This window comes from Protopterus annectens, chromosome 14.part0 (genome assembly GCF_019279795.1).
Source record: "Protopterus annectens isolate FY-2018-M chromosome 14.part0, PAN1.0, whole genome shotgun sequence".
Classification (NCBI taxonomy): Eukaryota; Metazoa; Chordata; order Ceratodontiformes; family Protopteridae; genus Protopterus; species Protopterus annectens.
In genome coordinates, this window is record NC_056748.1 from 566,291,146 (window position 1) to 566,319,084 (window position 27,939).

At 45.7% G+C, this 27,939-nt stretch overlaps 1 protein-coding gene across 1 annotated transcript in view; it reads left to right on the plus strand.

Moving 5' to 3' along the window:
• The window catches only part of PTEN (phosphatase and tensin homolog), a 942,442-nt gene that overhangs the window by 750,160 nt on the left and 164,343 nt on the right, over positions 1–27,939 (plus strand). Inside the window, exon 6 of the mRNA XM_044055599.1 lies at positions 1,164–1,305. Within this exon, the coding sequence (XP_043911534.1) occupies positions 1,164–1,305 (142 nt within the window). The remainder of the gene's footprint in view (positions 1–1,163; positions 1,306–27,939) is intronic.

The window sequence follows — 27,939 nt, forward strand, 5'->3', positions numbered from 1 at the left end:
TTCCTAATCATTCCAGCACTGCAGAATACAAATTTCATCAACTTGATGTTCACAGGCAGTTACGGTTCTACCTTCACAGTACTAAGGAACTTAGAAAGTCAGATCAATTGCTTGCATCCTTTTCTGAGTCTAGAATAGGTCTGCCAGTCTCTAAAGTGACCCTATCTAATTGGATTTCAAACTGTATTTCCTTCATTTACTCCTCCAATGGAAAGATCCTACCATTCAAGATTAAGGCTCATTCTACAAGATCCCTGTCCACATCTGCCTTTCAAGCCAGAGTTCTAATTGACAGTATTTGTGCAGCAGCAACTTGGGCTACCCCTCATACCTTTGCTACTCATTACAAACTGGATTTGACCTGCAGGGGTAGAGCCTCCTTTGGTTCCATGGTACTCGGGAGTATATTCCTGTGAGCCACCCAAGAAAAAGGTGCTAGGGACGCTGTCCCATATGTAAGAATGAAGGCAAGATAGGACTACAGAACATAAAGAAGTTATGCACTCACCATAACGTTCCCTGTTTGTAGTCCATCTCCACCTACCCCTGTCCTGGAAGGATCTGGAGACAGGATAGTGTTGCCTTTGTTAGGGTGAAGACCTTTCATTATTTTTTCTGGATAACCTTTTCCGTCTTTCTATAGTTTAGCAGCAAACAAGATCTGGGGATTGTACTAGTGCACTATGGGATACCTACCTAGGCATGAGCCAACTAAGAGACTTTGAGCTTTGTAATACGCAGAGTCGGTGCCGAGGATTGGCTCCGAACCCGTATGTAAGAATGAAGGGCGAGATGGACTACAAACATGGAACGTTATGGCGAGTACATTTTTTTTATAATTTCATCAGAGGGGGATTTTTTGCGGTGCAGGTGCAAAACTTTTGAATGGAGTTGAGAACCGTTGAACATTGGGACACTTCCATTCTTAAGTCACATTTCTGAGACAGAGCAGAAAAGGGTTATCATTAGTATTCTACTTACCATATGGTCCTTTCTAATCACCTGTTAGGGAGGGTAGGCATCTTTCAGTTAATGTATAACTTCAAAAATGACCAGAATTAATAGTTTAGTACTTTACGTGCATAGAATGGTAATTGTTGGTTGACTGTTAATTGGTATCTAAATGCTGCGTTCTTCTGTTGTTCTGTGTTTTTATTTTTCAGGGAGTAACAATACCCAGCCAGAGGCGTTACGTTTTTTACTACAGCCATCTACTTAAACATAATTGGGACTATAAGCCTGTGCCATTGCTGTTCCATAAGATGATGTTCGAAACAGTTCCCATGTTTAGCGGAGGCTCTTGTAGTAAGTGATTGAACTTCTTGATGGTGTCAATTGTTCTGTGGTTTTCAAAACAGAAGTCTGAATACTGATGTACTAAAAATACAGTATAGGAAAGCTCTAGTAAGCCAGTGCTGTGCAGCCAGTTTTAAGCTGTAACTTTTCCATATATTTTACTGTTGAGGTGATTGCCTATGAAATTGCTACTTTTATAACTTTCATCTGTGGACTGGTTGCCAGTAAACATGTTTTAAAGAGGAGGCTTGACTGTCATTTTTACTTAAAATACTCGTTAAAAATAACATATGGTAATGCACAAAAATTAGCATTGCTGAGGTCTGCAAAGTATTTTTTCTGTTGGAATAGCTTTTCTTGAAGTTCATGTCTGTTCATTGATGCAGTGTCTCAACAGATACTTCTGAGCAAGCAACTGCTTGTTTGTATTTGCAGTGTACTTGGATTTTCACTATAGATGGACAAAATATGCAACAAAAATATTTTCTGCTTTTGGTAAGGCAAACATCTGCGTTACAGACTCACTGCATATCTCCATAGCAGTTGGCTTCATGACCTTGAGTGTAAGATGGGAATGTTTTCACTGAAGAGGTTGGGTGTAGCACACAGTTACACAAACGTACAGTAAAACCAATGATGTTCATCGTGTTACCCTGCTGCAGTCATCACACTTGGGTTAGCCTGTCGTCAGGTGGTCCCGCAGTCGGCTGGAATTCCAAAGTCTTGGTCCGGCATCGGTTGCTGTCGCTTCTTCCCTGACGTCAGTGCGCCAGGGGTATATGTAATGCAACCGACACCATTTTCTTCAGTCTTTCTTGCCGCGCGGTGCCCGAAGCAGAAGCAGTTCGCAAGTGCCGATCGGCCGACTACTGAGATTTTTGAATTCAAATTTCAGACCGAAGTCTTCTATAAAGCTAAGTACCCCGTTGGGGAAACTTTTCTTGCCTCAGACCGATGTCAGAAAAAGTTAACAATTGTATTTCTTGTGGGAAGCAAATGCCTCATAAGGATTTTCATTATTGCATTCCTTGCCTAGGCCCAGACCACGACGTCACTAGTTGTCGTTTTTGTGCTAGGTTTAATAAGCGTACTATTAAGACGCTTTGATTTCGCACGACACTACACCATGCCGTCGGAGCAACCGACTACCGTCATGCACAAAAAACGCAAGGATAAGCACAGAAAGCCCAGACCTAAGCCAAATTCCGAGGCCTCGGCTGGTCCGGTCTCCGGTTCTCTGGTCCTCAGTGAGGCTCCGACGCAGCCCCTGACTACCGCAGATCTGGAACCCGAGACCGCTTCAGAAATTTTGATTGAATGTACCAGGCAGACGCAGCCATGTAGTTCAGGCCCTACCGATGACATTGCTGAAAAAGATGGTGCTGCAGAAACGCCATTGGTTTCTGAAGGCGTTTTCAGACAGACACACCTTTAAATCGTATTCTAAGACGAAGACTCCTATTAATTCTAAAAAGACTGCACTTCAGTCCCCTGTTCAAGGCCCCATGCCTAAGAAACAGATGCTCAAAATGGCTGAAGATTTGATCACTTTAATCAGGGGGTCCCAGCTCCCTCCTGACAAAAGGCCTAGACAAGAGGAAGATTATGCATCCTCTGAACAAGTGTCCATTTCTTCAGACTCCTCTGAGGACCAAGATTACTCCTTCTCCCCTTATGAAGATTCTGATGCTGAGGATTCCATTCCCTCAGCTTCTCCTCCTGAAGACTACTCCTTTGGGGAAACTTTACACACTATGAGGGAACATTTTCACTGGGAAGGTCAGGACTACTCTGACTCGAAGAAAAGGCTCACAGAGTTTCTTTTACTCCCGCAACACAGACCACTTGCCATCCCACCAGTTTTAGACATTGTGGTTGAATCCAGTTTTAACCCTGATTCTCTACCTTCTGCTCCGGCTAAGCCTGACAGATATTATAGAGTGCCTGATTCCCACAAATTTCTTTACAAAAGCCCTGTTGCTGACCCAGAGACAATCTCCCAGGGTCCCAAGTGGGCTAAGGCTTCTATGGCTAAAAATCCTGTACCTTCTGAGAGGGATTCCAGAGCACTAGACAGGTGGGGGAAAAAGGTTTACACCTCAGCCACTCTAGCTATGAGGGCACTAGATTGCCAATTTCACATGCATAAGTACCAGCAATTTCTAATCTCTCAGTTAAAGCAAAAAATGACCACTCTCCCTCAACAATCTGAATTGAAAGAAATTCAGGATCTGTTGCATGCCACTGAACAGGTGGGCAAGCATACCTTACAATCTGTATTTGATTCTTTGGAGGCCTCCTGCAGAGCAGCTGTCACTGGGCCTGTTATACGTAGGCATGCTTGGTTAAAGGAACAAAACCCCTACCTGGTCATGTTAAAGCAAAACTTCTAGATGCTCCCTTACAGCAGGATGTTCTTTTTGTAGTTAAAGCAGAAGTCTTAAAGAAAATGGAGGATAAGGCAAAATCTATGCAGACAGTCAAAGATTTCCTACAGGTACAGCCCCCTCGCTTCAGCAGAAACTGGCCAACAAAAAATTGGTCCTTTCCAGCTACAGACAGACCACAGAGGGGTAAATACAGATGCCCCAAGGGGCAGAGGACAACCACAAGCCCAGTACAAGCCTCGCCAATGGGGCACTGCAACACAGAAGGGAGGAGAAGACGGGTCCCAATCTACCAGAAGGCAAACTCAATGACTTGCACCTCATCTGGCCAAGCAACACTCTCTTGGCAGCCCCTTGGGAGGAAAACTCGCACTTTTTTCAGACAACTGGCACATTGTCACAAAGGACAAATGGGTCCTAGACATAATTTTACGAGGATACAGATTCCATTTTCACACCTTGCCAATGAAAAGAGGAATGCCAAACCTGCCACAAAATCAATGGGCAGAGGCACAAAAACAAATTACAGCTCTCATGGACATGAGACATTCAACTGGTACCTACCCGAGAGCAAGGTCAAGGATTGTACTCAAGACCCTTTCTAGTGCCCAGAAAGGAGAATGCCTGGAGACCCATTCTGGACCTTTCAATTCTAAACACAAGTACCCAAATTCAAGATGCTAACACTACAGCAGCTTCTTCCCATGTTGGGCAAGGAAGCATGGCTAGTAACGTTGGACCTCAAGGAGGCATACCTGCATGTCCCTATCAGACAATGCTGCAGAAGATACCTCCGTTTCATTGCAGGTTCAACCCATTACCAATTCTCTGCACTGCCCTTTGGCTTATCTACTGTGCCCAGAGTCTTCACAAAATTCTTGGCACCAGTAATTGCATACTGCAGATAGAGGAATTCAAATATACCCATACCTGGACGACTGCCTCATCCAAGCAGAAAGGAAGGACATTCTATTACATCATCTGGCTTTTGTGAAACATCTACTAAATTGCCTGGGGTACACAGTAAACAAAAAAGTCAAAACTAGTACCCTCACAAAATGACATTCCTGGGTGCCAGCTTGAATACAACGGCCCAGAAGGCTTATCTGACGCCAGACAAACAACTACAACTGACTCAATATTTCAAAACAATAGCAACAAAGGCCCAATTAACTGCAAGAAAAATTCTGCAGGCCTTGGGCTTCATGGCATCTTGCATACTACTAATACCATTTGCAAAACTGCATATGAGGAAATTACAGTGGTACCTAAAAAGCGTTTGGTCTCAACACAGCCACAGCTTGGACACTACCTCTCATTCCCTGCCTACAACAGGAGTTTCTATGGTGGTCACAGGCATGTCACCTCAACAAGGATCAGCCTTTCACCTTGCCCCCAGCCAGGCAAACTATCACAACAGATGCATCAGATTACGCCTGGGGGGCTCACATGGCAGGACAGTGCGTTCAAGGCGTATGGACTGCAGATCAAAGGAATCTGCACATCAATCAAAAAGAGATGCTAGCTGTACAGAAAGCTGACAGCCTTCAAGTATCTATTGCATCCAGGACAACTGACAAAGATGGACAGCACCACAGTAATGTGGTACATAAACAAACAAGGGGGTACTCACTCCTACCCTCTGTGCAGGCAAGCAATGACTTTATGGAACACAGCTCTGGCTTACCAAGTTCAGTTACAAGCTCAATTCCTGCCAGGACAGAAGAATACATTGGCAGACGACCTCAGCAGAAACCTCATGGATCCCCACGAGTGGAAACTAGATCCACAAGTATTTACAATGATAACTCAAAAATGGGTCTTTCCAGACATAGACCTGTTTGCCAGCCCTCAAAACTATCAACTAACAAAATTTTGTACAAGGGCACTTCACCATCAAGCGTGGAAAGTGGATGCACTCTCTTTCAGTTGGAAAAACCTGACAGTGTATGCCTTCCCTCCATTGCCTCTCCTCACAAAGGTACTTCTGAAAGTCAAAAAGGAGAGACCACGACTGATTCTCATAGCCCCAGAGTGGCCACGCCAGCACTGGTACCCGTTATTGAGGAATATGGCCCACCATGGATATTACCACAAATTTCCCATTTACTCACACAACAAAACAATCAGATTCTTTACAGCCAGCTCAAAACCTTAATCTGGCTGCATGGCAAGTCAACTAAGCATCCAGCCAGCTCCTCTTACCCAAGCAGTTATGGATGCTGTTGTGGAAGCTAGGAGGCCAAGCACCAGGAAGGCTTATTCGGACAAATGGAAAAGGTTTTGTGCCTGGAACCAAGCTAAAGGCCAAGACACAATTCAGCCTCACATGCCTCACATTCTACAGTATTTAACTGAGATGTTGCACAAAGGACTTTCTTTCTCCTCCATTAAAATCCATGCTTCAGCTATTTCGGCCCACTACAACACGGATCCACCCTTTTTTTCGCATCCACTTCTTAGGCAGTTCCTCAGAGGGGCAAAAAACATTAGACCACCCAGGAGAGCACCTACACCAACATGGGACCTCAATTTTGTTCTGGAAAAACTAACGCTACCTCCCTTTGAACCAGCTTTCTCTGCAGATCTTCAGTTCCTGTCATGGAAGACTGCCCTGCTGCTAGCAATAACTTCAGCTAGAAGAGTCTCAGAGCTACAGGCACTAATGGCAGTGGAACCTTTCCTCATTTTTCATTAAGACAGAGTTTCTCTATGAACTAATCCTTCCTTTATGCCTAAGGTGGTTTCCAGTGTGGCTTTAAATCAAACCATCCACTTACCCACCTTCTTCCCAAATCCACAGAACAAAGGTGAGAGACTCCTGCATTCCTTGGACATTCACAGGCAACTTCGTTACTACTTGAACAAAACTAAGGCTTTCAGAAAATCTGACCAGCTCTTTGTATCCTATGCTACAGCTTCTCAAGGGAAGGCTATATCAAAGCAAACCATTTCCAAATGGATAGGTCATTGCATACGTTTTTGCTATACCCATCATGGAAAACCAGTTCCTGCTACCATTAGGCCCCACTCTACCAGGGCAACAGCTACTTCTACAGCCTTTCTCAGGGGGGTTCCAACCAAGGAGATTTTGGAAGCTGCAACTTGGAGTTCAGTACACACTTTTACCAAACACCATCACTTACCACTTTACTCTAAGACCAGGGCGGGCTTCGCCACTGCAGTTCTGCAGGGCCTTCTAGCCTCCTCTAACCCTCTGATACCTCCACCCATCCTTAGCTTTGGGATTCAACCCAAGTGTGATGACTGCAGCAGGGTAACACGATGAACATAGTACAGTTTTGTACCTACCGTAAATGTAGATGTTCGAGTGTACACCCTGCTGCAGTTCAGGTTACCCTCCCTCCATCCCCTCTGACCTACTGGCTAAATCTCTTCAATACCTTCCTGATGTATTTGCTTATAGCTGAAGGGATTTTGTGTTTGTGCAAGTTTATTCAATTTGGTACTAATTACTGACCACCTTTTTGGGGGCACCTGACATCTGGGGCAAGAAAAACTGAAGAAAATGGCGTTGGTTGCATTATATATACCCCTGGCGCACTGACGTCAGGGAAGAAGCTACAGCAACCAACGCCGGACCAAGACTTTGGAATTCCAGCCGACTGCGGGACTGCCTGACGACAGGATAACCCAAGTGTGATGACAGGATAACCCAAGTGTGATGACTGCAGCAGGGTGTACACTCTAACATCTACATTTATGGTAGGTACAAAACTGTACTTTTTCACTCTCAGCCTGTATGATTTCAAGTGAACGTATCTGATGTCCATTTCATTATGCATCACCACTGGGGCTACGGATCCAACCTCTGATCTGACTCTGCCATTTCTTCCAGCCTTAAGATCTGAGCCTCAAACTCCTGCATCAAACTCCTCCCTCTCCCACAATGCTCCACTCCTAGAACACCTCAGATCTCATTTGCCACCTTCCAGCACAGATGCTATTTCATAGCCTCTGACTCTTGGCAAGTGTTTATTTTTTTTTCTCTGTAGCCTATAGTGATTTTTGCTTTGTCTCTGTAGATGTATTTTTGTTAGCTTTATTTCTTTATTCCTCCCCTCCATTCTTGGCTAGTTTCTTTCAAAGTTATTCCAGGAGTTAGGGTAGTTTCCCACTCACCATTTTTTCTCTCAACACCCCCTTTTTTTTCTTCAAGTAAAAAAGAAAACTTTCCCAGTTTTTTTAAGTTGGTGTGTGTGCTTGCTTGTGTGTGCGTGTACGCCAGATGTTCTTCGTGTTTCACTGTTGCGGTCGTCACATTTGGGTTATCCCTGCCAGGGTAGCCCTCAGTCGGCCCGAATACCAGACTCTTAGTATTTCTGTGTTGGTTGCTGTCGCTTCAGGACTGACGTCAGGAAGTCAGTATTATAAAGGAAGGCAGACAACCCCATTACATCAGTCTTTCTTGCCGAGGAGCCCGAATCAGAAGCAGTTTGCACGAGTGCCAGTTGGCTGCTACCTGAGTTTTGTTTTCCCAATTGAAGTTGAAGTCTTCAAAAGCTAAGTACCCCGTTGGGGGTCCTTTTTTCTTGCTCTAACCGATGTTAGAAAATGATAAAGCAAATACCACACCTAGACTTTCATTCTTAACTGCATCACTTGCTTAGGCGCAGACCACGACATCCCCCGCTGTTGCTTTTGTGCTTTGTTCAATGCCAGAACTATATGTCGTCGGGCCCGTATTGTAGCTAGATATTTTCGCTCTCAGTCCTCCATTTCTGATATGGTTTTGGTAAGCAATCCAAACAAACCTAAGAATAAAGATAGAGACAGGTCCAAACCTACCGATGCTTCCATTAAGCTAGTTGTCAGTTCTCCGGTCCTCGGTGAGGCTCTTTTGCAGCTCTTGATGCCTGCTTCTGTGGTTTTGCAGACCACTACTGAGACCCTTTCGGAGTCCGGTATGCCGCAAAACTCTTCAACTAAGGATCCTGTGGTTGTGTTTACCTTGGAGCCGCTGAGCAGGCACCGGCTTCCGAGGAAGTACTTTGAACTACCGATTCTTGACACAAACTGACTTCTTTTGTGTCTTCTGTTCCTTTGAAAACTACTGAGTTTCTAAGGCCCAAGGTACGAACCACGCCCAAGAAAACGATGACCCTATCTCAGGCACCTGCTTCCTTGCCTCAGTCTCAAATGCTTAAAATGGCGGAAGACCTTATAATGTTTATCAGAGGAAGCCAAGCTATCCCTTCCAAAAGAGAGATTTGTCCCCAGTAGTCTTATCTGAATAGGAGTCCATTGACTCCGATGCCTCTGAATATGAAGACGTGCATCCCCTCTCTGCTTATGAGGATTCTGATGCAGAGGAATCCATTCCTTCAGCCTCTCCACCTGAAAATTTTTCCTTTGGGGGGGAACCCTTCATACTTTAAGGGAGCATTTCCAATGGGAATGTCAGGAGTACCCTCAGTCTAGAGAGAGACTCAGGGAATTTTTAGATTTTCCATAGCACAGACCCCTGGCCATTCCTCCTGTCCTGGATGTTGTGGGTTATTTTCATGGAATCTAGTTTAACTCCTGACACGCTTCCTCCCGCTCCCAGGAAACCTCACAAATTTATTTTCAAAAATCCTACTGCTGAACCTGAGGTTATCTCCCAAGGGCCTAAAGGAATTAAAGCAACTTCTGCTAAGAATCCCCCTCAGGGATTCCTGAGCATTAGACAGATTGGGGTAAAAAAAAAAGTATACACCTCTGCTACTCTTGTTAGAGCACGAAATTGTCAGTTCCATGTGCTAAACTTCCAGCAGCATACCATGGAACTCCTCAAACAAAAAATATAAACTTTTTCTGCTTGTGCAGAAAATAGTTGCAAGTCTTAATGAATTCTGCAAGTAGAGTAATTAGCACACATTACACTGTGGTTTTGATGCCCCAGAAGCATCTTGCAGGGCAGCAGTCACCGGTTCTGTCTTTAGAAGGCATGCATGGCTTAAGGGACAGCCCTTGCCAGACCATGTTAGTTGGATGCACCCTTGCACACACACCTTACTTGGCACCAAGGCAGAGGAGGTCTTAAAGATGGAAGAAAAAGATAAACCTATGCAGACAGTTAAGGATTTCCTGCAGGTCCAGCCACCCAGATTCAGTAGGCATTGCCCCTCCAAACACTGGTCCTTTCCTGCCCCCTGCAGATCAGTTCAGCCCAGATCCCGGGGAAGCAGACCCTCCCAGACAGCCGCCACAGGGAATGCAGAGATCAAAGCAATGGAGTACTTCCACTTCTAAACCAGGGAGTGCAAAGCCACCCCCTCATGGTAAGAACTCAGTGACTCTCCACTTCCACCCTCTCCCTCTGCCCACCTGCACTTGCCCCTGGGAGGAAAACTCTCCTTCCACGCAAGCACCTGGGGCCACCATTACCATCGACCACTGGGTCCTCAACATAGTGTCCCAGGGATACAGGTTTTCTTTCCATACTCAACCAACCCCAAAAGGGTCCCCAGATCTACCTCCAAACCAGTGGGCAGAAGCCAAAAGGCAAGTCCTTTCCCTGCTCTCCATGAGGGCAACAGAGCACGTTCCTGCAGAACAGATGGGCCATAGTTTCTACTCCAGGCTCCTCCTGGTACCCAGAAAGAGGGCACTTGGCACCCCTTCCTCGATTTATCTATTCTAAACACTGTTCTTTGTGTTTCACTGTTGCAGTCATTACATTTGGGTTCTCTACTTGCAGGTAGCCCTCAGTCGGCCTGATTAACAAAGTCTTGGGTCCTGCGTCGGTTGCTGTCCCTTATTCCATGACGTCAGGTTGTCAGTGGTATAAAACATGCAGCTGATGCCATTACATCAGTCTTTCTTGCCGTGCGGTACCTGAGACAGAAGCAGTTCGCAAGTGCCGGTCGGCCGACTCCTGAAATTTTCGTTTGAGTTTCAACTAAAGCCAAGTTCCCTGTTGGTGCAACTTTTTCTTTCTCCTTACTGATGTCAGTAAAAGTTAAAAATTGCATTACTTGTGGAATGCAAATACCTCAAAGATTTTCATTCATACCGTATTCCTTGCCTAGGCCCTGACCATGACACCTTGCTGTCTGTTTTGTGCTTTATTTAATCAGCACACTGTCCGTTGGTATATTTGTCTCTAAATATTTCGGTTCTCACTTTAATTGTCCAGAAATGTCATCAGTTAGCCATCCGACTACCGGGAGTCTGAAAAAAATGCAAAGATAAAGAAACAGGCAGCCGAGGTCCAAAACTACCGACGACACTAAGCCAGTCGCCAGTTTGCCGGTACTCAGTGAGGTGCTTTCACAGCCCCTGATACCCGCAGCTTCTGATTTGCAGGCCTCTACTGAGACCCATTCGGAGTCCGGTATGCCACGAGATGCTTCCAACTATGGAACCCGCGGATGTCTCTACCTTGGATGGGTCCGGAGCCGCTGTGCAGGCACCAGCTTCTGATGGTGTATTCAGGCCTACGGACTTGCATATTAAACAGACGCCTCCTTTACTTAGGCTTAAATCTCGATCCATGTCTAAAAAAGACGACACCCAGGCCACATGCTCAGGCCTCTAGGCCTAAAAAACAAATGATAAGAATGGCTGAAGATCTAATAACTCTAATCAGGGGTAGCCAACCCCCCCCCCCTTTCTAGGAGGCCTAGGACTGATGTTGATTATGAATCTTCTGATCAGGATTCTGTTTTTTCTGACTCTTCTGATCTGGATTTGCTCTTACCTACTTATGAGGATTCTAAGGAAGAGGCCTCTATTCCCTCTGCTTCCCCTCCTGAGGATTTTTCTTTTGGGGAAACCTTACATACTCTTAAGGGAGCATTTCCACCGGGAAAGCCAGGATTTTTCTGATTCAAAAAAGAGGCTTAGGGATTTCCTTCTACCTGAGCATAGGCCTTTAGCTATTCCTCCTGTACTAGACATTGTTGATGATGCTTTCTCAGAATCTAGTTTGGCCCCTGATTCCCTGCCTCCTGCTGCCAGAAAACCTGACATACTACAGGGTCCCTGAGTCCCACAAGTTACTTTTCAAAAATCCTATTGCAAATCCAGAGACTATTTCACAGGTGCCCAAGGGCATTAAGGCTTCTACTGCTAAGCATCCTACCCCTTCTGATAGAGACTCCAGGGCGCTGGATAGAGTACGAAGGTTTATACTTCTGCAACCTTGACCATTAGGGCTTTAAACTGCCAGTTTCATATGTTAAAATATCAGCAACATGTTATTGGACTGCTTAAACAGAAAATGATGTTGATTCCTGACTTGTGTGGAAAATAGAGAATTACAGGATTTAATGCATTCTGCCGAACAGGTTGGAAAACATGCTTTGCAATGTGGTTTTGATTCATTAGAGGCCTCTTGCAGGGCTGCTGTTACTGGGTCTGTAATCAGAAGACATGCTTGGCTTAAGGAGCAATCTTTGCCTGATCATGTTGAAGCTAAATTGTTGGATGCTCCTTTAAATCGGGACCGCCTGTTTTTCAACAATTCTGAGGAATTTATTAAAAAGATGGAAGATAAAGCTAAATATATGCAAACTGTTAAGATTTTTTACAAGCTCAGCCTCCTAGATTTATTAGGCACTGGCCCTCTAAGAATTGGTCCTTTCCAGCCCCTTCCAGGTCTTCTCAAGCCAAACCCAGAAACAGCAAAAACCCCAGGTTTCAGTCCCAGGGGACTCTCAGAACTAAGCATTGGGGGGCCTCCACTTCCAAGTCTGGAAGTAAGACTACCCGTATGGTAAACTGTCTCAATGACTTCCTTTTAAAATTTCCAAGCACTTATCAACTGACTGCCCCTTTTGGGGGAAAGATTGCTCTTCATGCAAAGAATTGAGAACTCTACCCAGGACAAATGGGTTTTTAATAGTGTCCCAGGGATACAGATTTCACTTCCACACGTTGCCAACACCAAGTAGGTAGCCAGACCTACCCCCAAATCAATGGGTAGAGGCCCAAAAACGAGTACTTTCTCTCTCAAGCATGGGGGCTATTCAACTGGTACTAGAAGAGGAAAAGGGACAAGGTTTCTACTCGAGACTTCTCCTGGTACCCAGAAAAGACAATTCATGGCGTCCTATCCTGGACCTGTCTACTCTAAACACCTTTTTGGAGATTCCAAAATTCAAGATGCTGACTCTTCAATTACTTCCTATGCTAGGCGAAGATGCCTGGTTGGCAACACTAGATTTAAAAGAAGCATACCTGCACATCCCAGTTGGGGAATCTTGCAGAAGATACCTACGCTTCAAAGCAGGCTACACGCACTATCAGTTCTCTGCACTGCCCTTTGGCTTATCTACTGCGCCCAGGGTATTCACAAAGTGCCTAGCTCCAGTTATTGCATTTTGCAGGCAAAGAAATACTCAAATATACCCATACCTGAACAATTGTCTAATTCAGGCAGAAAGCCAGGACATACTTTTGAATCGTATGGCCTTTGTAAAAAGGGTTCTAACTTTTCTGGGGTACACCATAAATGAAAATAAATCCCACCTGGTACCCTGTCAACAAATTATATTCCTGGGAGCAAGCTTGAATACAACTTCCCAATTGGATTACCTCAGGCCAGAAAAGCAAATTCATTTGACAACCTACTTCAAACAAGTGGCCACAAAACCCTGCTATCTGCAAGACAAATACTGCAAGCCGTGGGGTTCATGGCCTCCTGCATTCTTCTAATTCCAAATGCAAGACTGCATATGAGGAAACTACAGTGGTATCTAAAAAGCCTATGATAACATTCTCAAGACCTAGAAACAATGATTCCTGTCATACCTTGCCTACGCCTAGAGTCCCTTTGATGGGCACAGGCCTGCCACCCAAACAAGGGACTACCTTTCACACCACCCCCTGCCGCCCAAACCCTAACAGATGCATCAGACTATGCATGGGGGGCTCAGCTGGCAGGGAAGTGCATTCAGGGCAAATGGACCCCAAGTCAAAAGCACCTTCATATCAATCAAAAAGAAACTTTAGCTGTACAGAATGCTCTGACAGCCTTCAAGGACCACATTCTTCCAGGATAATTAATGGTAAAGACAGAACACCACTGTTATGTGGTACATAAGCAGTGGGTACATATTCTTACCCCCTCTGCAGACTAGCCATGGCATTGTGGAACACAGCCTTGAGCTACCAAGTGCACCTACAAGCTCAATTCCTGCCAGGAAAATTAAATACACTGGCAGACGGACTAAGCAGAAACCTCATGGACCCACACGAGTGGAAACTGGAACCAAGGATTTTCAACATGTTGACAAGCAAATGGGGGGGGGGGGCAGATAAAGAACTGTTTGCCTCTCCCCAGAACTGCCAGTTGGACAAATTTTGCACAAGGACTCCCCACAAACAAGCCTGGAAAGTGGATATTCTGTCCTTCAGCTGTAAAAACCTATCAGTCTATGTCTTCCCCCCCCTCTGCATCTGCTTTCCAAAGTACTACTAAAAATCAAACAGGATAAACCAAGGATGATATTGATTGCTCCAGACTGGCTGTGCCAACGCTGGTACCCCCTACTGTGCAGTGTCACGATTATCTCCGTGGCACCTGCCTCAGACTCCTTCCCTGCTGTCAGCAGGAGAACCAGATTCTGCACCCCTCAGCTTCCAACACTGAAACTTGCAGCCTGGCTGATTACTTAATCTGTCCTTTACCATCCCTCAGCAGACCTGTGATGGATATCATTTGAGGCAAGAAGGCCTAGTACTAGAAAATCTTATGCTGAAAAATGGAAAAGATTCTGTGCCTGGGACCAGTCTCAAGGCATGAGCACAGCAGTGCCCAATTTACCTCAGATTTTACAATACTTAACTGAGATGCTTCACAAGGGCCTGTCTTTTTCCTCAATTAAAATCCATGCCTCAGCCATTTCACCTCATTGTAACACAGAACCTCCCCTCTTCTCTCATCCACTGCTCAAGCAGTTCCTCAGAGGGGCCAAAAATTTGAGACCACCCGGGAGAGCTCCAACCCCAGCCTGGGACTTTAACTTTGTCTTGGAGAAACTCAATCTACCTCCTTTCGAGCCAGCTGCTACTGCAGACTTAAAATTTCTTTCTCGGAAAACAGCTTTCCTTTTAGCAATCACTTCAGCTAGAAGGGTATCTGAATTACAGGCCCTTATGGCAGTGGAACCTTTCTTCATCTTTCATGCAGACAGGGTGTCCTTCAGAACCAATCCATCTTTCATGCCCACGGTGGTATCCAGTGTGGCTCTTGATCAGTCCATTCATTTGCCAACCTTCTTTCCCAATCCACAGAATAAAGGAGACCAGATACTGCATTCCTTAAATGTGCATAGACAACTTAGATTCTACTTGGACACGACTAAACCTCAAAGGAAATCTGAACTGCTGGTGGCATTTGCTGCAGGGGTAGAGGGGAAGGCTATTTCAAAGCAAACCATTTCTAAATGGATAAGCCATTGCATTCATTTCTGCTATAAGCACCATGGAAAATCTATCCCCCAGGGGATCAGACCTCACTCCACCAGGGCTGCATCTACCTCTACAGCCTTTCTCAGAGGCGTCCCTACCAGGGACATCCTTCTTTCCAAATCCACAGAATAAAGGGGACCAGATACTGCATTCCTTAAATGTGCACAGACAACTTAGATGCTACTCGGACATGACTAAACCTGGAGTTCTGTACATTCTTTCACCAAGCATTATCATTTGCCAATTTTCTCTAAATCCACAGCTGGCTTTGCCACTGCAGTCTTGCAAGGCCTTATAGTGGGCCCTAATGCTATCTGAATTCCTCCTCCCAAACATAGCTTTGGGAATCTACCCAAATATAATGACTGCAACAGTGAAACATGAAGAACATAGTACAGTTGTATACACTTACCATAAATGTAGATGCTCAAGTGTATTCACTGTTGCAGTCCTGTCTACTCTCCCTCCAGCCCCCTAACTTCTATTGGCTATACCTCTGCTTTCCTTTACTATGCTTAAAAGCCTTTTTGGTGTATTTGCTTTTTTGTTGGAGGTATAGCTTTGTGCTTTTATGTTTAATTGCTTCCCATTAGGGGGGCACCTGACGTCTGGGGCAAGAAAAAACGATGTAATGGCATCTGCTGCATGTTTTATACCCCTGACGTCATGGAATAAGGGACAGCAACTGACTCGGGACCCAAGACTTTTGTTAATCAGGCCTACTGAGGTCTAACTGCAAGCAGATAACCCAAGTGTAATGCCTGCAACAGTGAATACACTCAACATCTACATTTATGGTAAGTGTACACAACTGTACTTTACTGATGATACCAATATTCAAAATGCACACCCTAGACCTAAGAGAGGCCTACTTATACATCCCAATCAGGAAATCATGCAGGCAGTATCAAAGTTTCAGGGCAGGATCTCTTCAATTTCAGTTCTCTGTGCTTCCCTTTGGCTTATCTACTGCTCCCAGAGTTTTCACAAAATGCCTGGCTCCCACCATTGCTTTTTGCAGGCAAAGAAATATTCAAATTTACCCATACTTATACTGCCTAATTCAGGCAGACAGTCAGGAATAGCTGCTCAAGCACCTGGCATTTGTAAAGGACCTGCTGACCCCAATAGGGTACACCATCAACAAAAAGAAGTCCAAACTAGTACCCACCCAAAAAATTATATTCCTGGGAGCAAGCCTGGACACAGCATCCCAGATTGCATTCCTTGCATCAGAAAAGCAATCTTACCTGACAGCCTGTTTCTCTCAACTAGCCACCAGACCCCAGTTATCTGCAATGAAAATCATGCAAGCTCTGGGGTTCATGGCATTTTGCATTCTATATGCCAGACTGCGTATGAGGAAACTTCAGTGGTACCTAAAAAGCCTTTGGTGTCAACACTCAAGACCTGGAAACTCTTTTACCAATGATACCTTGTCTAAGGAAAGATTTCCTTGGGTGGGCAGCAGCATGCTACCACAACAAGGGACTACCCTTCTCACCATCCCATGCCGCCCAGACCCTCACCACAGACTCAGACTATGCCTGGGGTGTACACCTGAATGACAGGTGCAGACAAGGCCAATGGTGCCCACAGCAAGTACATCTGCGCATCAACCAAAAAGAAATGTTAGCTGTCCAGCATGCATTGACAGCTTTCAGACCCCTTTTCTCCCCAGGGACTCCACTGATCAAAACAGACACCACAGAGATGGGGTATATCAACAAGAGGGGGGGACTCACTCCTACCCTCTATGCAGGCTCGCAATGACCATTTGGCACACGGCGTCAGCCATGCAACTACACCTGTTAGCACAATTCCTGCCAGGCTCTCTAAACTCTCTGGCAGACAGTTTAAGCAGAAGTCTTCTGGACCCACACAAGTGGCAGCTAAACCAAAGAACCTTCACCCTCATAACTCAGAAATGGGGCACCCCCAGTGTAGACCTCTTTGCTTCCCAGTCCAACCATCAGCTCAACAGGTTCTGCACCAGGGAGCCTCACTGCAGGGCCTGGAAGTGGATGCTCTCTTTCCACTGGGTCAACCTCTCGGTTTATGCATTTCCCACACTACCTCTCATTACCAGGGTACTGCTCAAAATAAAGAAAAACCAAGGACAATCCTGATTGCCTCAGACTGGCCAGGCCAGCACTGGTACCCACTACCTCACAGTCTGTCCCCTCTGCCACCTTGGCATGTCCCTCAGATCCCAACACTCCTGACCCAGAGGGAAGGAGAATTCATGCATCCCCAATTGCAGACCCTCAATTTGGCAGCCTGGCTCATTCCCTGACTACTGTACAAACTGCCAATCTCAGTAAACAGGTCCTGGATTTTATACGCGAGGCCAGACGCCCTAGCACTAGAAAGTCTTATACTAACAAATGGAAAATGTTCTGCACCTGGATCCAGGCTAATGGAGCTGATATGGCACAGCCCTTCCTACATCTCATCCTGGATTACTTAGCTGACCTACTACACAGTGGTCTATCCTTTTCCTCTATTAAAATTCATGCCTCTATCTGTGCTCATTTCAGCACTGAGCAACCTCTTTTCTCACACTCTCTCATCAGTTACCCAGAGGGGGCTAGCAACTTGAGGCCACCCAGAAGAGCACCTACCCCAGCTTGGGACCTAAACTTTGTGTTAGAGAAACGCACCATGCCCTTCTTTGAACCAGCAGCTTCAGCAGATTTAAAGCTTCTCTCATGGAAGACGGCCTTGATTCTGGCCATCACTTCAGCAAGAAGAGTATCGAAGCTACAAGCACTAATGGCTGTAGAGCCCTTCATCATTTTCCATGCTGACAGGGTCTCCCTCAGGGCTAACCCATTCTTCATGCCAGAAGTGGTGTCCAGTGTGGCTTTCAACCAATCCATTTATTTACCCACCTTTTTCCCTAACCCACAAAACAAGGTGGAAAGAATACTGCACACACTAGTTGCGCACAGATAGCTCAGATTATATCTACACTGGACTAAATCATTCAGAAAGACTGATCAGTTGTTTGTCAGCTTTGCTGCAGGAGCAGAAGGTGCAAAGCCATATCTAAACAAACCATTTCCAAATGGATAGCACACTGCATCCGTTTCTGCTACAAGCATCATGGGAAACACCCTCCCCTAACGAGGTCAGAACTCGGCAACCTCCCCTCTACAGTTTTCCTCAGAGGAGTCCCCACCAGGAACATTCTGGAGGCTGCAACATGGACATCTGTTCATACCTTCACCAAGCATTGCCACCTGCCTATCTTCAAATCCATCTTCGACTGCCTCTACCTTTTTCCTCAGCTTTGGGAATCAACCCAAATGTAATGACTGCAACAGTGAAACATGAACATAGTAGGAACTTTTTGGTATTTACTTTCTACTGGTGGGGTTCTTCCACAATATCCTGGCTGACACTTGGGGGCTCCTAACAGGGCAAGAAAAACTGATGTAATGGCGTCGGCTGCCTTACTTTGTACTACTGACGACCTGACAGCAGTCCTGAAGCAACAGCAGCCGACACAGAAATACTAAGCCTCTGGTGTTCGGGCTGACTGAGGACTACCCTGGCAGGGATAACTGAAATGTGATGACTGCAACAGTGAATACACTCTAACATCTACATTTATGTTAAGTGTACACAACTTTACTTCAGTATGTTGGACAAACCATTGGGTTTTGACAAACCCACTTGTTTCAAAAGATGCTCCTCTTGTGGGCATAAGATCACCCAGTCAGATGCCCACAAGAGGTGTTTGTATTGTCTGGGGCCAGGGTGCTTGTAGGTCCGGTGTGACATCTACATGGCCTTCAATCCTTGGGCACTCTCATTAGGCGTAAGAAGTTAATTTTGAGGTCTCTTACTGACATTTGGAGATCAGATGCCCATTTCAAAGAAGCATGCCACCTTTGCTGACCCGGGGTCTATGACTTATTTGCTAGTGAAGCACCAAAAAATGTCAGGTCTGTCTACATCGGATCCCACCAGCTCACCCTTTTCTTCATATCTGAAAAGCTCATCAGATCCAGTAGAGGCGGCACCAGTCAAGAGTTCCACGCTGCTGGATCTTCAGCCTTCTGGTATGGACAGCCTTTTGGATCCACGCTGCCGGATCTTCAGCCTTCTGTTACGAACAGCCTTTTGGATGCATGGAAGTGCTGCGGATCCAAAGCTTGTCTCCGGGTCAAGCTTCTTCGGGTTAGAAACTCCCAGATTGGAGATCCTGGAGCCATATTCCAGATTAGAGCAAATCTCCCTCCCATACCCCAACTATCCGGACCAGTCTGTCTCCAGTCAGGTCCTCACATTCTTCTGCCTCCTTGAGCTCCTCTCAGCTGTCCCACTCAGCCATGGACAGGATGATGCAGAGTTTACTGAAAGCCCAGAATCTGCTGGGGATTTTGCTTTCTCTCACCTGTGCAGGATCCGTGAGAACTCCAACCCAGATACTTCAATCACCTCTTCTGAACCAGCCCGTGGTTTCAGAGTTTTATGATCTTGTTTTCCTGTGTTGGGCCTTTGAGCTTGGAATCTGCCTTTCTTTGACTCTGGTAGTGTCCCAGACTAGCTCGGCTCCGATATCTTTGGATCAAAGTAGGTCCCGAATCAGAAATGTTGGTGCCACTTTTGCCCTTGACAGGGCCCGGTGCTTTCTGGAGGCTTTTGGATCTGGGGTGGCTGTGTCCCTCCTTTAGTTGCTCCATCTCCTAGGGTAGGGGACCGGGCATCCTCTGCTTCGTCTGTCTTCCAGGTGGCAGAGGGAGTTCTCAACTAACCGCGAGACACTGCCCTTCTTACCCAGGTCCTACCCCATCCCCACCTGATCAGAGCTTTGCTCCCATCCATCCTGCGATGGCCCCTCCAAGAGAGCCTCCAAGACCTTCCCTCAACAACAGGTCCTCCTGTTTTCAAATTCCTCTTAAAGGTATCCCACTGGGGAGGTTCATCAGAAAGACTGTGCAAGAGGAAGCACCTAGACTCCCCTTTGGAGTCATTGACTGAGGACACTGACTTTGAGCTGACTACATCTCCTTCAGCGATATGAAAATACTGATGCAAAAGGGTGGCTGGTCATCCCATCCCCCTTCCTCTGAGGAGTCAGTGTTCCTGGAGGCCTTTTTGATGGACCCATCTACGTCCTGGGTGACCCTACTGGCAGATGAGCTTATTGACCTTATTGCCCTTCAGGCTTAGAAGGAGCCAGACACTGAGGAGCCCATTCCTAAACATGTGGATAAGTACCTTTGTCCCACCAGTGACCATCTGTTCTGGAGTAAAGGTGTCCCAGTTGATATTGTGGTGTCGGCAGTCACCAAGGAGAAACTAGCGAAGCAGAGCTCCTCTGTCCGTCCCCCAAATAGTCTCTGGCTTTGGACAGACAATGAGGCATGTGTATGCCTTGGCCACTTTTATGCTGAGTACAAATTATTTGGCATACTTTATGCTCCTCCAGAGAGACCTGATTAAGGAAATCACAAAAACTCTGATGCAGTATTTGTTGGAAGACCTCAAGACGGTATCTCCCCAACTGACCACTGTGTCCTCCATTGCTAATTCCTTGAAGTTAATTTCTCATTCTGTGGAAGGATCCCCTCGGGCAGCTGATTCATTCATAGCCCTTAGGAGACATTCCTGGATGAGACTTTGTGGGTTTGCGTACCCCTTTTAGGCATCGTTCATTAGTGTCCCTTTTGACGTTCCTCCTTGTTTGGACTGTCAAAGAAACTCTTAAACCAAACAAACTTTGTAGTGTGGAATGTTTGGAGTTTACTCCTTGAAATAGGTTATGCCCATAGTTCTTTAGTAAAATTCGAACTTTAAAATACATACTACAGAATAGTAAAATAGGTAGTCCACAGTTGAGTTAAAAATGGAATATCCTTTTTTGAAACACAAATGAAAAGCAGTAAAGACGTTCATTAATTTATATATAATCAGGTTATTTGGAGCAAGGGAGTGGTTACAGAGGGTGGCTGTAGTAACCATTCCCTTGTTCCAAATAGCCTGATTATATATAAATTAATGAACGTCTTTAATGCTTTTCATTATACTCCGCTAGGATCATTTGTTTGCGTGTTTTAATAAAGGATATTCCATTTTTAACTCAACTGTGGACTACCCGCTGTTTTACTGTTTTGTAGTACGTATTTTGAAGTTTGAATTTTTAGTGCACTAGGTACGTAACATATTTCAAGGAGTGACCTGCACATCTTCCACACGGCAAGGTTTCTGCTTGGTTTATTTTTGACACAGTATAGGTTGCATACTGGGTTTTCTGAGACTTTGAGGGATACCACAGATTTTTCTTTTTAAAAAACTCTTATCCGCAGTGAGCAAGAAGGGAAGACCTTATCTGCTGTAGGAATCAAGATTTTTTCCCCCAATGGAGCTTCTCCAGGAACCATCCAGAGTAGGAAGAAGATATGGCTCTGTAAGTCTCAAGGGTTGTTCTTGGATTTAAAGTATGGAATCCTTCCTAGAGGGATAGGATTCAGTGGTTGAGGCAGTCCCAGAGGGCGAGGGGGTCCACAAAATCAGAGCTTTAGAGAGCCCTTTTCCGACAGATCCGCTTCTGAGGCACTGCCTGACCCTCCTACTCTGGGGGCAGTCAAGGACAGACTATAGTTATGCCCAGACACCTAGACAAACAATCAACTGGATGTTAAATGTAATTTCCAGAGGTTACTATATTCCCTTTTCCTTTCCTCCTCCTCCCAGTTCTGGGCATTATCACCCCAATGTGCCACCCAGTCAGAGGGAGAAGGCCTTTCTAAAGGTTCAAATACTTCTGGAAAAAAAGTCAACCAAGAGGGTACCAACTAAATATCAAGGAATTGAAACTTGCATTTTTTTGGTGCCAAAGAAAACCAAGGATTTCGATCTTGCACTCGAGCAATCTAAATTTGTTTGTAAAGAAGTCTTAAGTTCTGCATGGTTACAGTATAGTCCTTTCTGCTGCTTCTACGCAAGGGTGACTGGGTGTGCTCTTTTTCCAGGATGTGTACTATCCCATCAAAATACAGGCACTCCAGGAGACATTTACATTTCCAGCTGTGAGCCAGTCTTTTCCAGTTCAGACCACTGCTCTTTGGTCTCACCACTGACGACCCCTCCCCCAGTTGTTGACTAAATGCATGGCAGTGGTTACAGCTCACCTCTGACTACAAGGATTTCAGATGTTTCCATACTTAGAATTATTGGTTTCTGATGGCACCTACAAGGCATCAACTACTTCGAGCCATTCAGGTTAGTACAGCTTTTCAATTGTCTGGGAATTGGTAATCTGCCAAAGTCAGATGTCTTCCGTGCAGGACATAGAGTTTATAGGAATGCAGTTGAACACAAATGCACAAATAGCTGCCCTACCTCTACAGAAAATAAAATCTGATACAGCAGGTTCAATTGTTAGAGACCCCTACACCACCAGCTCGACTGGTTCTCAGGCCCTGGGGTCCATGCCAGCACCCATTCTTTTTGGTCCTTCTAGCCAGATTCTTAATGAAAGTTCTACTTTGGACTCTAGCATTCCAATTATCTATTCTGTATCATCCATTGTCAACTCCGGTCAGATTAACCACGATTTGCTGGCATCATCTGCAATGGTGGATGCTTAATTGACTATCTACATCTCGGCAGATCATTCAACTCTCCTCCACCTGTAGCCACAGTAACCATGGATGCTTCCCTCTTGGGTTGGGGGCATTTTCAGGGAAGGATGGTCCAAGGCATGTGGTCCATGACAGAGACCATGTTCCACATAAATGTCCTGGAGATGAGGGTGGTTCTTCTGATGTTGCAAGGCTTTCAGGGCTGCCTTCCTCTGGAAACAGTTGGAGTTCTTGGACAGTATCTCGGTCATTTGATACCTAAACAAGCAGGGGGGGGGGGGAACCCGATCATACCCATTGTGCAGGGAGGCCATGAGGGTTTGGAGAAACGGCGATCTCTCCAAACTGCTTTGTCATTGCAATGCACATTCTGGAGGAGTCCAACATTGTGGCAGAATCAGTCAGTAGTAAATCAGGTTTTCAGCCACTGGGGCTAGTCCTTTCTGAGCTGTCTTTGCCTCTCCCCTGAAAAAGTGCAGCAAATATTTCGTTCTGATCCCCACCCCCAGGAGTCACCCAGGACACTATAGTCCACAATTGGCCCCAGGTCTCCTGTATGCTTATTCCTCTGCTCCTCCTGATTCCCAGAGTCTTAAAGAAAGCCAACAGGCTGAAGACCAATCTAATCCTTATTGCCTCTTCTGGACTCATCAGGTATGGTTCCCCTTTCTGTGGTCTCACAGCAGGTATTTCGCATGGATACTGGATCCCAGGCAGTATCTGATTTCCCATCCGTTGGAATGTCAGGTTCCTGTCTCCGAGCCCTGAGACTGACCGCTGGGTTTCTCCGTGTCCATTGATTTTATGAAAGTCCAGGCTGACCTCACTGGTTTGAAAAATTATACTTGCCACCGAGAAGTACTCTACCAAGAGAATATATAATAAATAGAAGAGATTTTCCATTTAGGTGTTTTGAGTGGAATATTGATCCCTTTTCTGCTTCTATTTCAGATATTTTTAGGTTTCTCGGTTCACTTTTTCAGCTTGGAGCTAGTTTCTCCACTATAAAATTACAGCTAGCAGCTATTACGAATTTTCATGTAGGAAAAGGTAATTTGTCATATTCCCACTCCTCTTCTAGGTTATGCAGAGCCTTCATGAGGAGTCTCTCATCTCAGACCTCCAATAAAAGATCCATCCCCTCCTTGGGATCTCACTCTTGTGCTTTAAGGTCTTAGAGACCCTTTGAACCTGCTAGCTCATGTGACTTAAATTTTTTTGTCTTGGAAGACTACCTTTCTAGTGAGTGTTAGACTGTTCAGCAAGAAGTGTGTCGGAATTGCAAGCTCTGTCTACCCAGCCACCTTGCATTACTTTCTTCAAAGATAGTCTCCCTCAGAAGGAATCCTTCCTACATACTTAAAGTTGCCACAGAGACAAATATCAACCAGGACCACTCACTTGCTTGTATTCTTTCCTAATTATTCCAGTAAGGGTGAATATATGCTGCACTTGAAGGATGTACATGGACAACTGTGCTTCTGTTTAAATAGAACTAAACCACACAGGAAATCTGAAGAATTGTTGGTCTCCATTTTTCCAAATAGATTAGGCCAGGCCATATTCAAGATTATTTTAGCTAAGTGGATTACTGATCGTATTTCTGTGAGTTACTCCCAACATGGCATGCAACTCTCCTGTCCTGTTAGAGCTCATTCTACCAGGTCCATGTCTACCTTGTTTGCTTTCTCCACAAGAACGCCGGTTGACGAAATTTGTGCAGCAGCATGGTCCAAATGTCATACTTTCATATATCCTATTCGCATGTTGCAGTATTCCAAACACTTGGGTTTTCCTCTCTTACTACCCGAATGTCTGAGTAGTATACAAAAGCTTGTAGTCACTGCTAGGTACGTAGGATGTCTGATGTTGGCCTAGGGAGCATGGGCCATAAAAGTGACGTCTGCACGTACCTTTTCTCAGAACTTCTGTGCCATCTTCGCTTCGGATCTTCGAATTCTAAAAGTTAAATACTCCATTGGGGCCATTTTTGATTCCTGTGTCACTGCTTGCCTGTTTGGATTAAGTCATCCAAGAAGGTAAAGTGCAAGTGCGATCGTAAAACCCCCCATAAGAACATCCACACACTTTGCCTTTTTTGTCTAGGGTCTACGCACAGCCATCTTTCTTGCATGATCTGTCAAGCCTTCATGCTTAAAATCCTACACAGCCACCTGCATGCTTTGAATATGTATTTAGAAAATGTGTCAAATGCTTTGCCTTGAGGATAGAAGGGTTGTCTGGTCAGCCCATGGAACCACCTAAAACAGCCAAGGTTTCCAGGCCCCAAGTTGCTACTGCTGCCCCTCCATCAGACATCCTTCCTGTGGCTGACGTGTGTCTGGAGGAATGCTCTGTTTGCTGAAGCAAGTATAGTGGGTACCCCTCGGGATGCCACAGAACCTAGAGCAGAAGGCATGGCCGTGGAGGGTTTGCAGACATTGCTTTGTGGTGTTGAGGGGGAATTTCAAGTTCTTATGGCTGCCCAGACAGGCCTTTCCTCTGCTTCTCAGTCCACTGATCATAGGCCTTGTTCAAACACTTCCTCACCTTCCTCAGGGCCTATGAATCATAGGCCTTTACTGACAAAGAAGTCCAAGACCAAGCATTTAATCTCCTGTCTTGAAAGCTATCCAGATTGGCATACTTTTTCACAGAGCCTATTTAATGCCTTTATAGCACTGAAGCCTGCCATGCTTGGATCCCCACAGGCTGGTGGTCCTGCTGTCAGTCCTAGGCCTCATGTTGAGTAGGTCATCCTTCTTGAAGCTTAGGATTTCTCAGACTCCTTTTCTGAGGATTTCCTCTCCTATGTCTCCCAGATGCCTTCTCTTGGATATGCCTCTCCAGAGGAGGAATCTGTAGAGGCTGATTCCCCAGCAGAGGACCTCTCATTTGTGGAGACAATTTCCAAAAAGAGGGAAACCAAGTGGGATTCCTCTAAAATGTCTGACGTACCAAAAAAGATGTTAACTCCTGCAGATGGTCACGCCTGCTTCTACTGCAATTCCCCCAATATTACCAGCTTTCTTGGATGCTTTCATTGCTGCCTCAGGTAAACTTGATTCCCAACCACCTGCCCCCAGGAGGCCTGAAGGTTCTACAAGGTCCCTGAAGGGGCATAATTTCTGATCATATGCCCTGTAGCTGATCCTGTCACTGTGTCTCGGCAGACAAGCCATCCAAATTATTGTCATCTACCTTGGTCCTCCCAACTAACAAGGACAGTAAGACTGTGGAACGCCTTGGTAAGAAAGTCTACACTTCTACCCTGGCCTTCAGGGCAGTAAATTATCAGACACACATGTCCAAGTATGCCTTAGCACTTTTTACCCAGATCACCAAACTGTTAGCTGACCTTCCAGACTCGCCTTCCAAGGCTCAAATTTCTAAGCTCCTGAATCTCTCATTACAGTTCCAACTATGATGCTGCAGAAGCCTCTGCAAGATCAGTTGCCTCTGCTTCAGTCCTAAGATGATATTCTTGGTTAAAGCTTCAGCCCTTACCCGATGACATTAGGGCAAAATTAATGAATGCTCCCCTGGGTAACAATACCCTTTTTGGCTCTGAAGTGGCTGAGCTATTTAAGGCCCTTCAGCAGAAAGGGAAGGAGATGCAAGACCTTAAACACCTATTAGTTCCTGTAAAATTTGGGAATAGGGAAGACTGTCAAAGACACAGTTAACTAGGAAACACTTCTCCAGCTTCCCATGCTAGAGGCATAAAAGTTGCAAGGAAACAGCAGACCCCTTCTAAGTCTGCTCACACTCCTCCCCAGAAAACTCCCTTTCAGGATAGGGCAGGTAGCCTGTGACTACCTGACTTCGCTGTCTCCACCCCCCCCTCCCAGCTCGATTTCTTTGCCTGTAAGGATGTCACTCTGTCCCTTTGGCAATTCATTACCTCTGACAGGTGGGTCCTCTCCATCATAGAAAAGGGGTATTTTATGTCTTTGGTCATTCCTCCTTCTCCCAGACTAATCCCACAGCTAGCCAAAGACCAACTCCATCTTTTCCAGCCAGTCCTAGACAGCCTCCTTTTTCAAGGAACCATACAACTGGTTCCTCAGGCAGAAAAATGAAAGGGATTCTATTCAACTTTTCCTGGTGCCCAGGAAGGATGGACCCTGGAGACCTGTTCTGGATCTCTCTCCCCTCAGCCTGTTCTTGCAGGTCCCCACCTTTCACATGCTTACTCTTCAAACTCTTTTTCCTTTACTGATGACTCTGATTTTTAGCCACCTTGGACATAAAAGGACACCTATCTCCACATACATGTAAGGCCCAGCTACAGGCACTTTCTGCATTTTGCTGCTTGTTTCTCACTTTCAGTTCTCTGGCTTGCCCTTTGGAGACTCTACTGCTCCAAGGGTCTTCACCAATTGTCTGGCTCCAGTGGTAGCATACTGCAGGGTACAGGGGATCCAAATTTTTCCATACCTGTACGACGACCTCATTCAGGCAGAATGCTCTAGATCCCTGCAGAGCCAACTCCACAGTAATCTCCCTCCTGCAGGTTCCAAGATTCAACATAACCTTTCCCAAATCCAACCTGAGTCCTTCCCAGAACCAGGTTTTCCTGGGGTGCAGAATAAGGTCAGATGTTATGAACCCATTCCTGCTGTCCCAGAAAGTGTAAACCCTGACCCCAGTACTGGACCACAGTCTTCAAAGCAACTGTTTTGACAGCCAGACAGTACCTCAGGCTGCTGGGTTACATGGTCTCCACTATTCCCATGCTACCTCTGCCAAGACTCCACTTGAGAACTGCAATTGTCTCAAGTCCATATGGACCCATACCTGTTGGACTTGTCATCCCCTATCTCCCTTGTCTGTGGAAGGAGATTCTGTGGTTGTAGTTGAACCAACTTATGCTCAACCCAGGACTTCCACTGAAACCCCTTTCCCCTGTCCAGGAGATGTACACAGATGCATCAGACCTGGGCTGGGGGGCTACTCTAGGCATCCTGAAAGTGCAGGGTATCTGGTCCCACACCTTCAGCTGAGAATACATCAACATCAGGGAAATAAGAGCAGTCATATTTGTGCTGACAGCCTTTCTTCATTCCCTAAAACAAGGACCCCTGAATTTGTTCACCGACAATACTGCAGTTCTTTGGTATGTGAATAAACAGGGAGGAACTAAATCCTATTTGCTTTGCAGAATTGCTCTCCAGGCCTGGGACCTGGCAGCCTAACTCGGAATCTTCCTGCAGGCAGTGTATATCCCTTAAGCT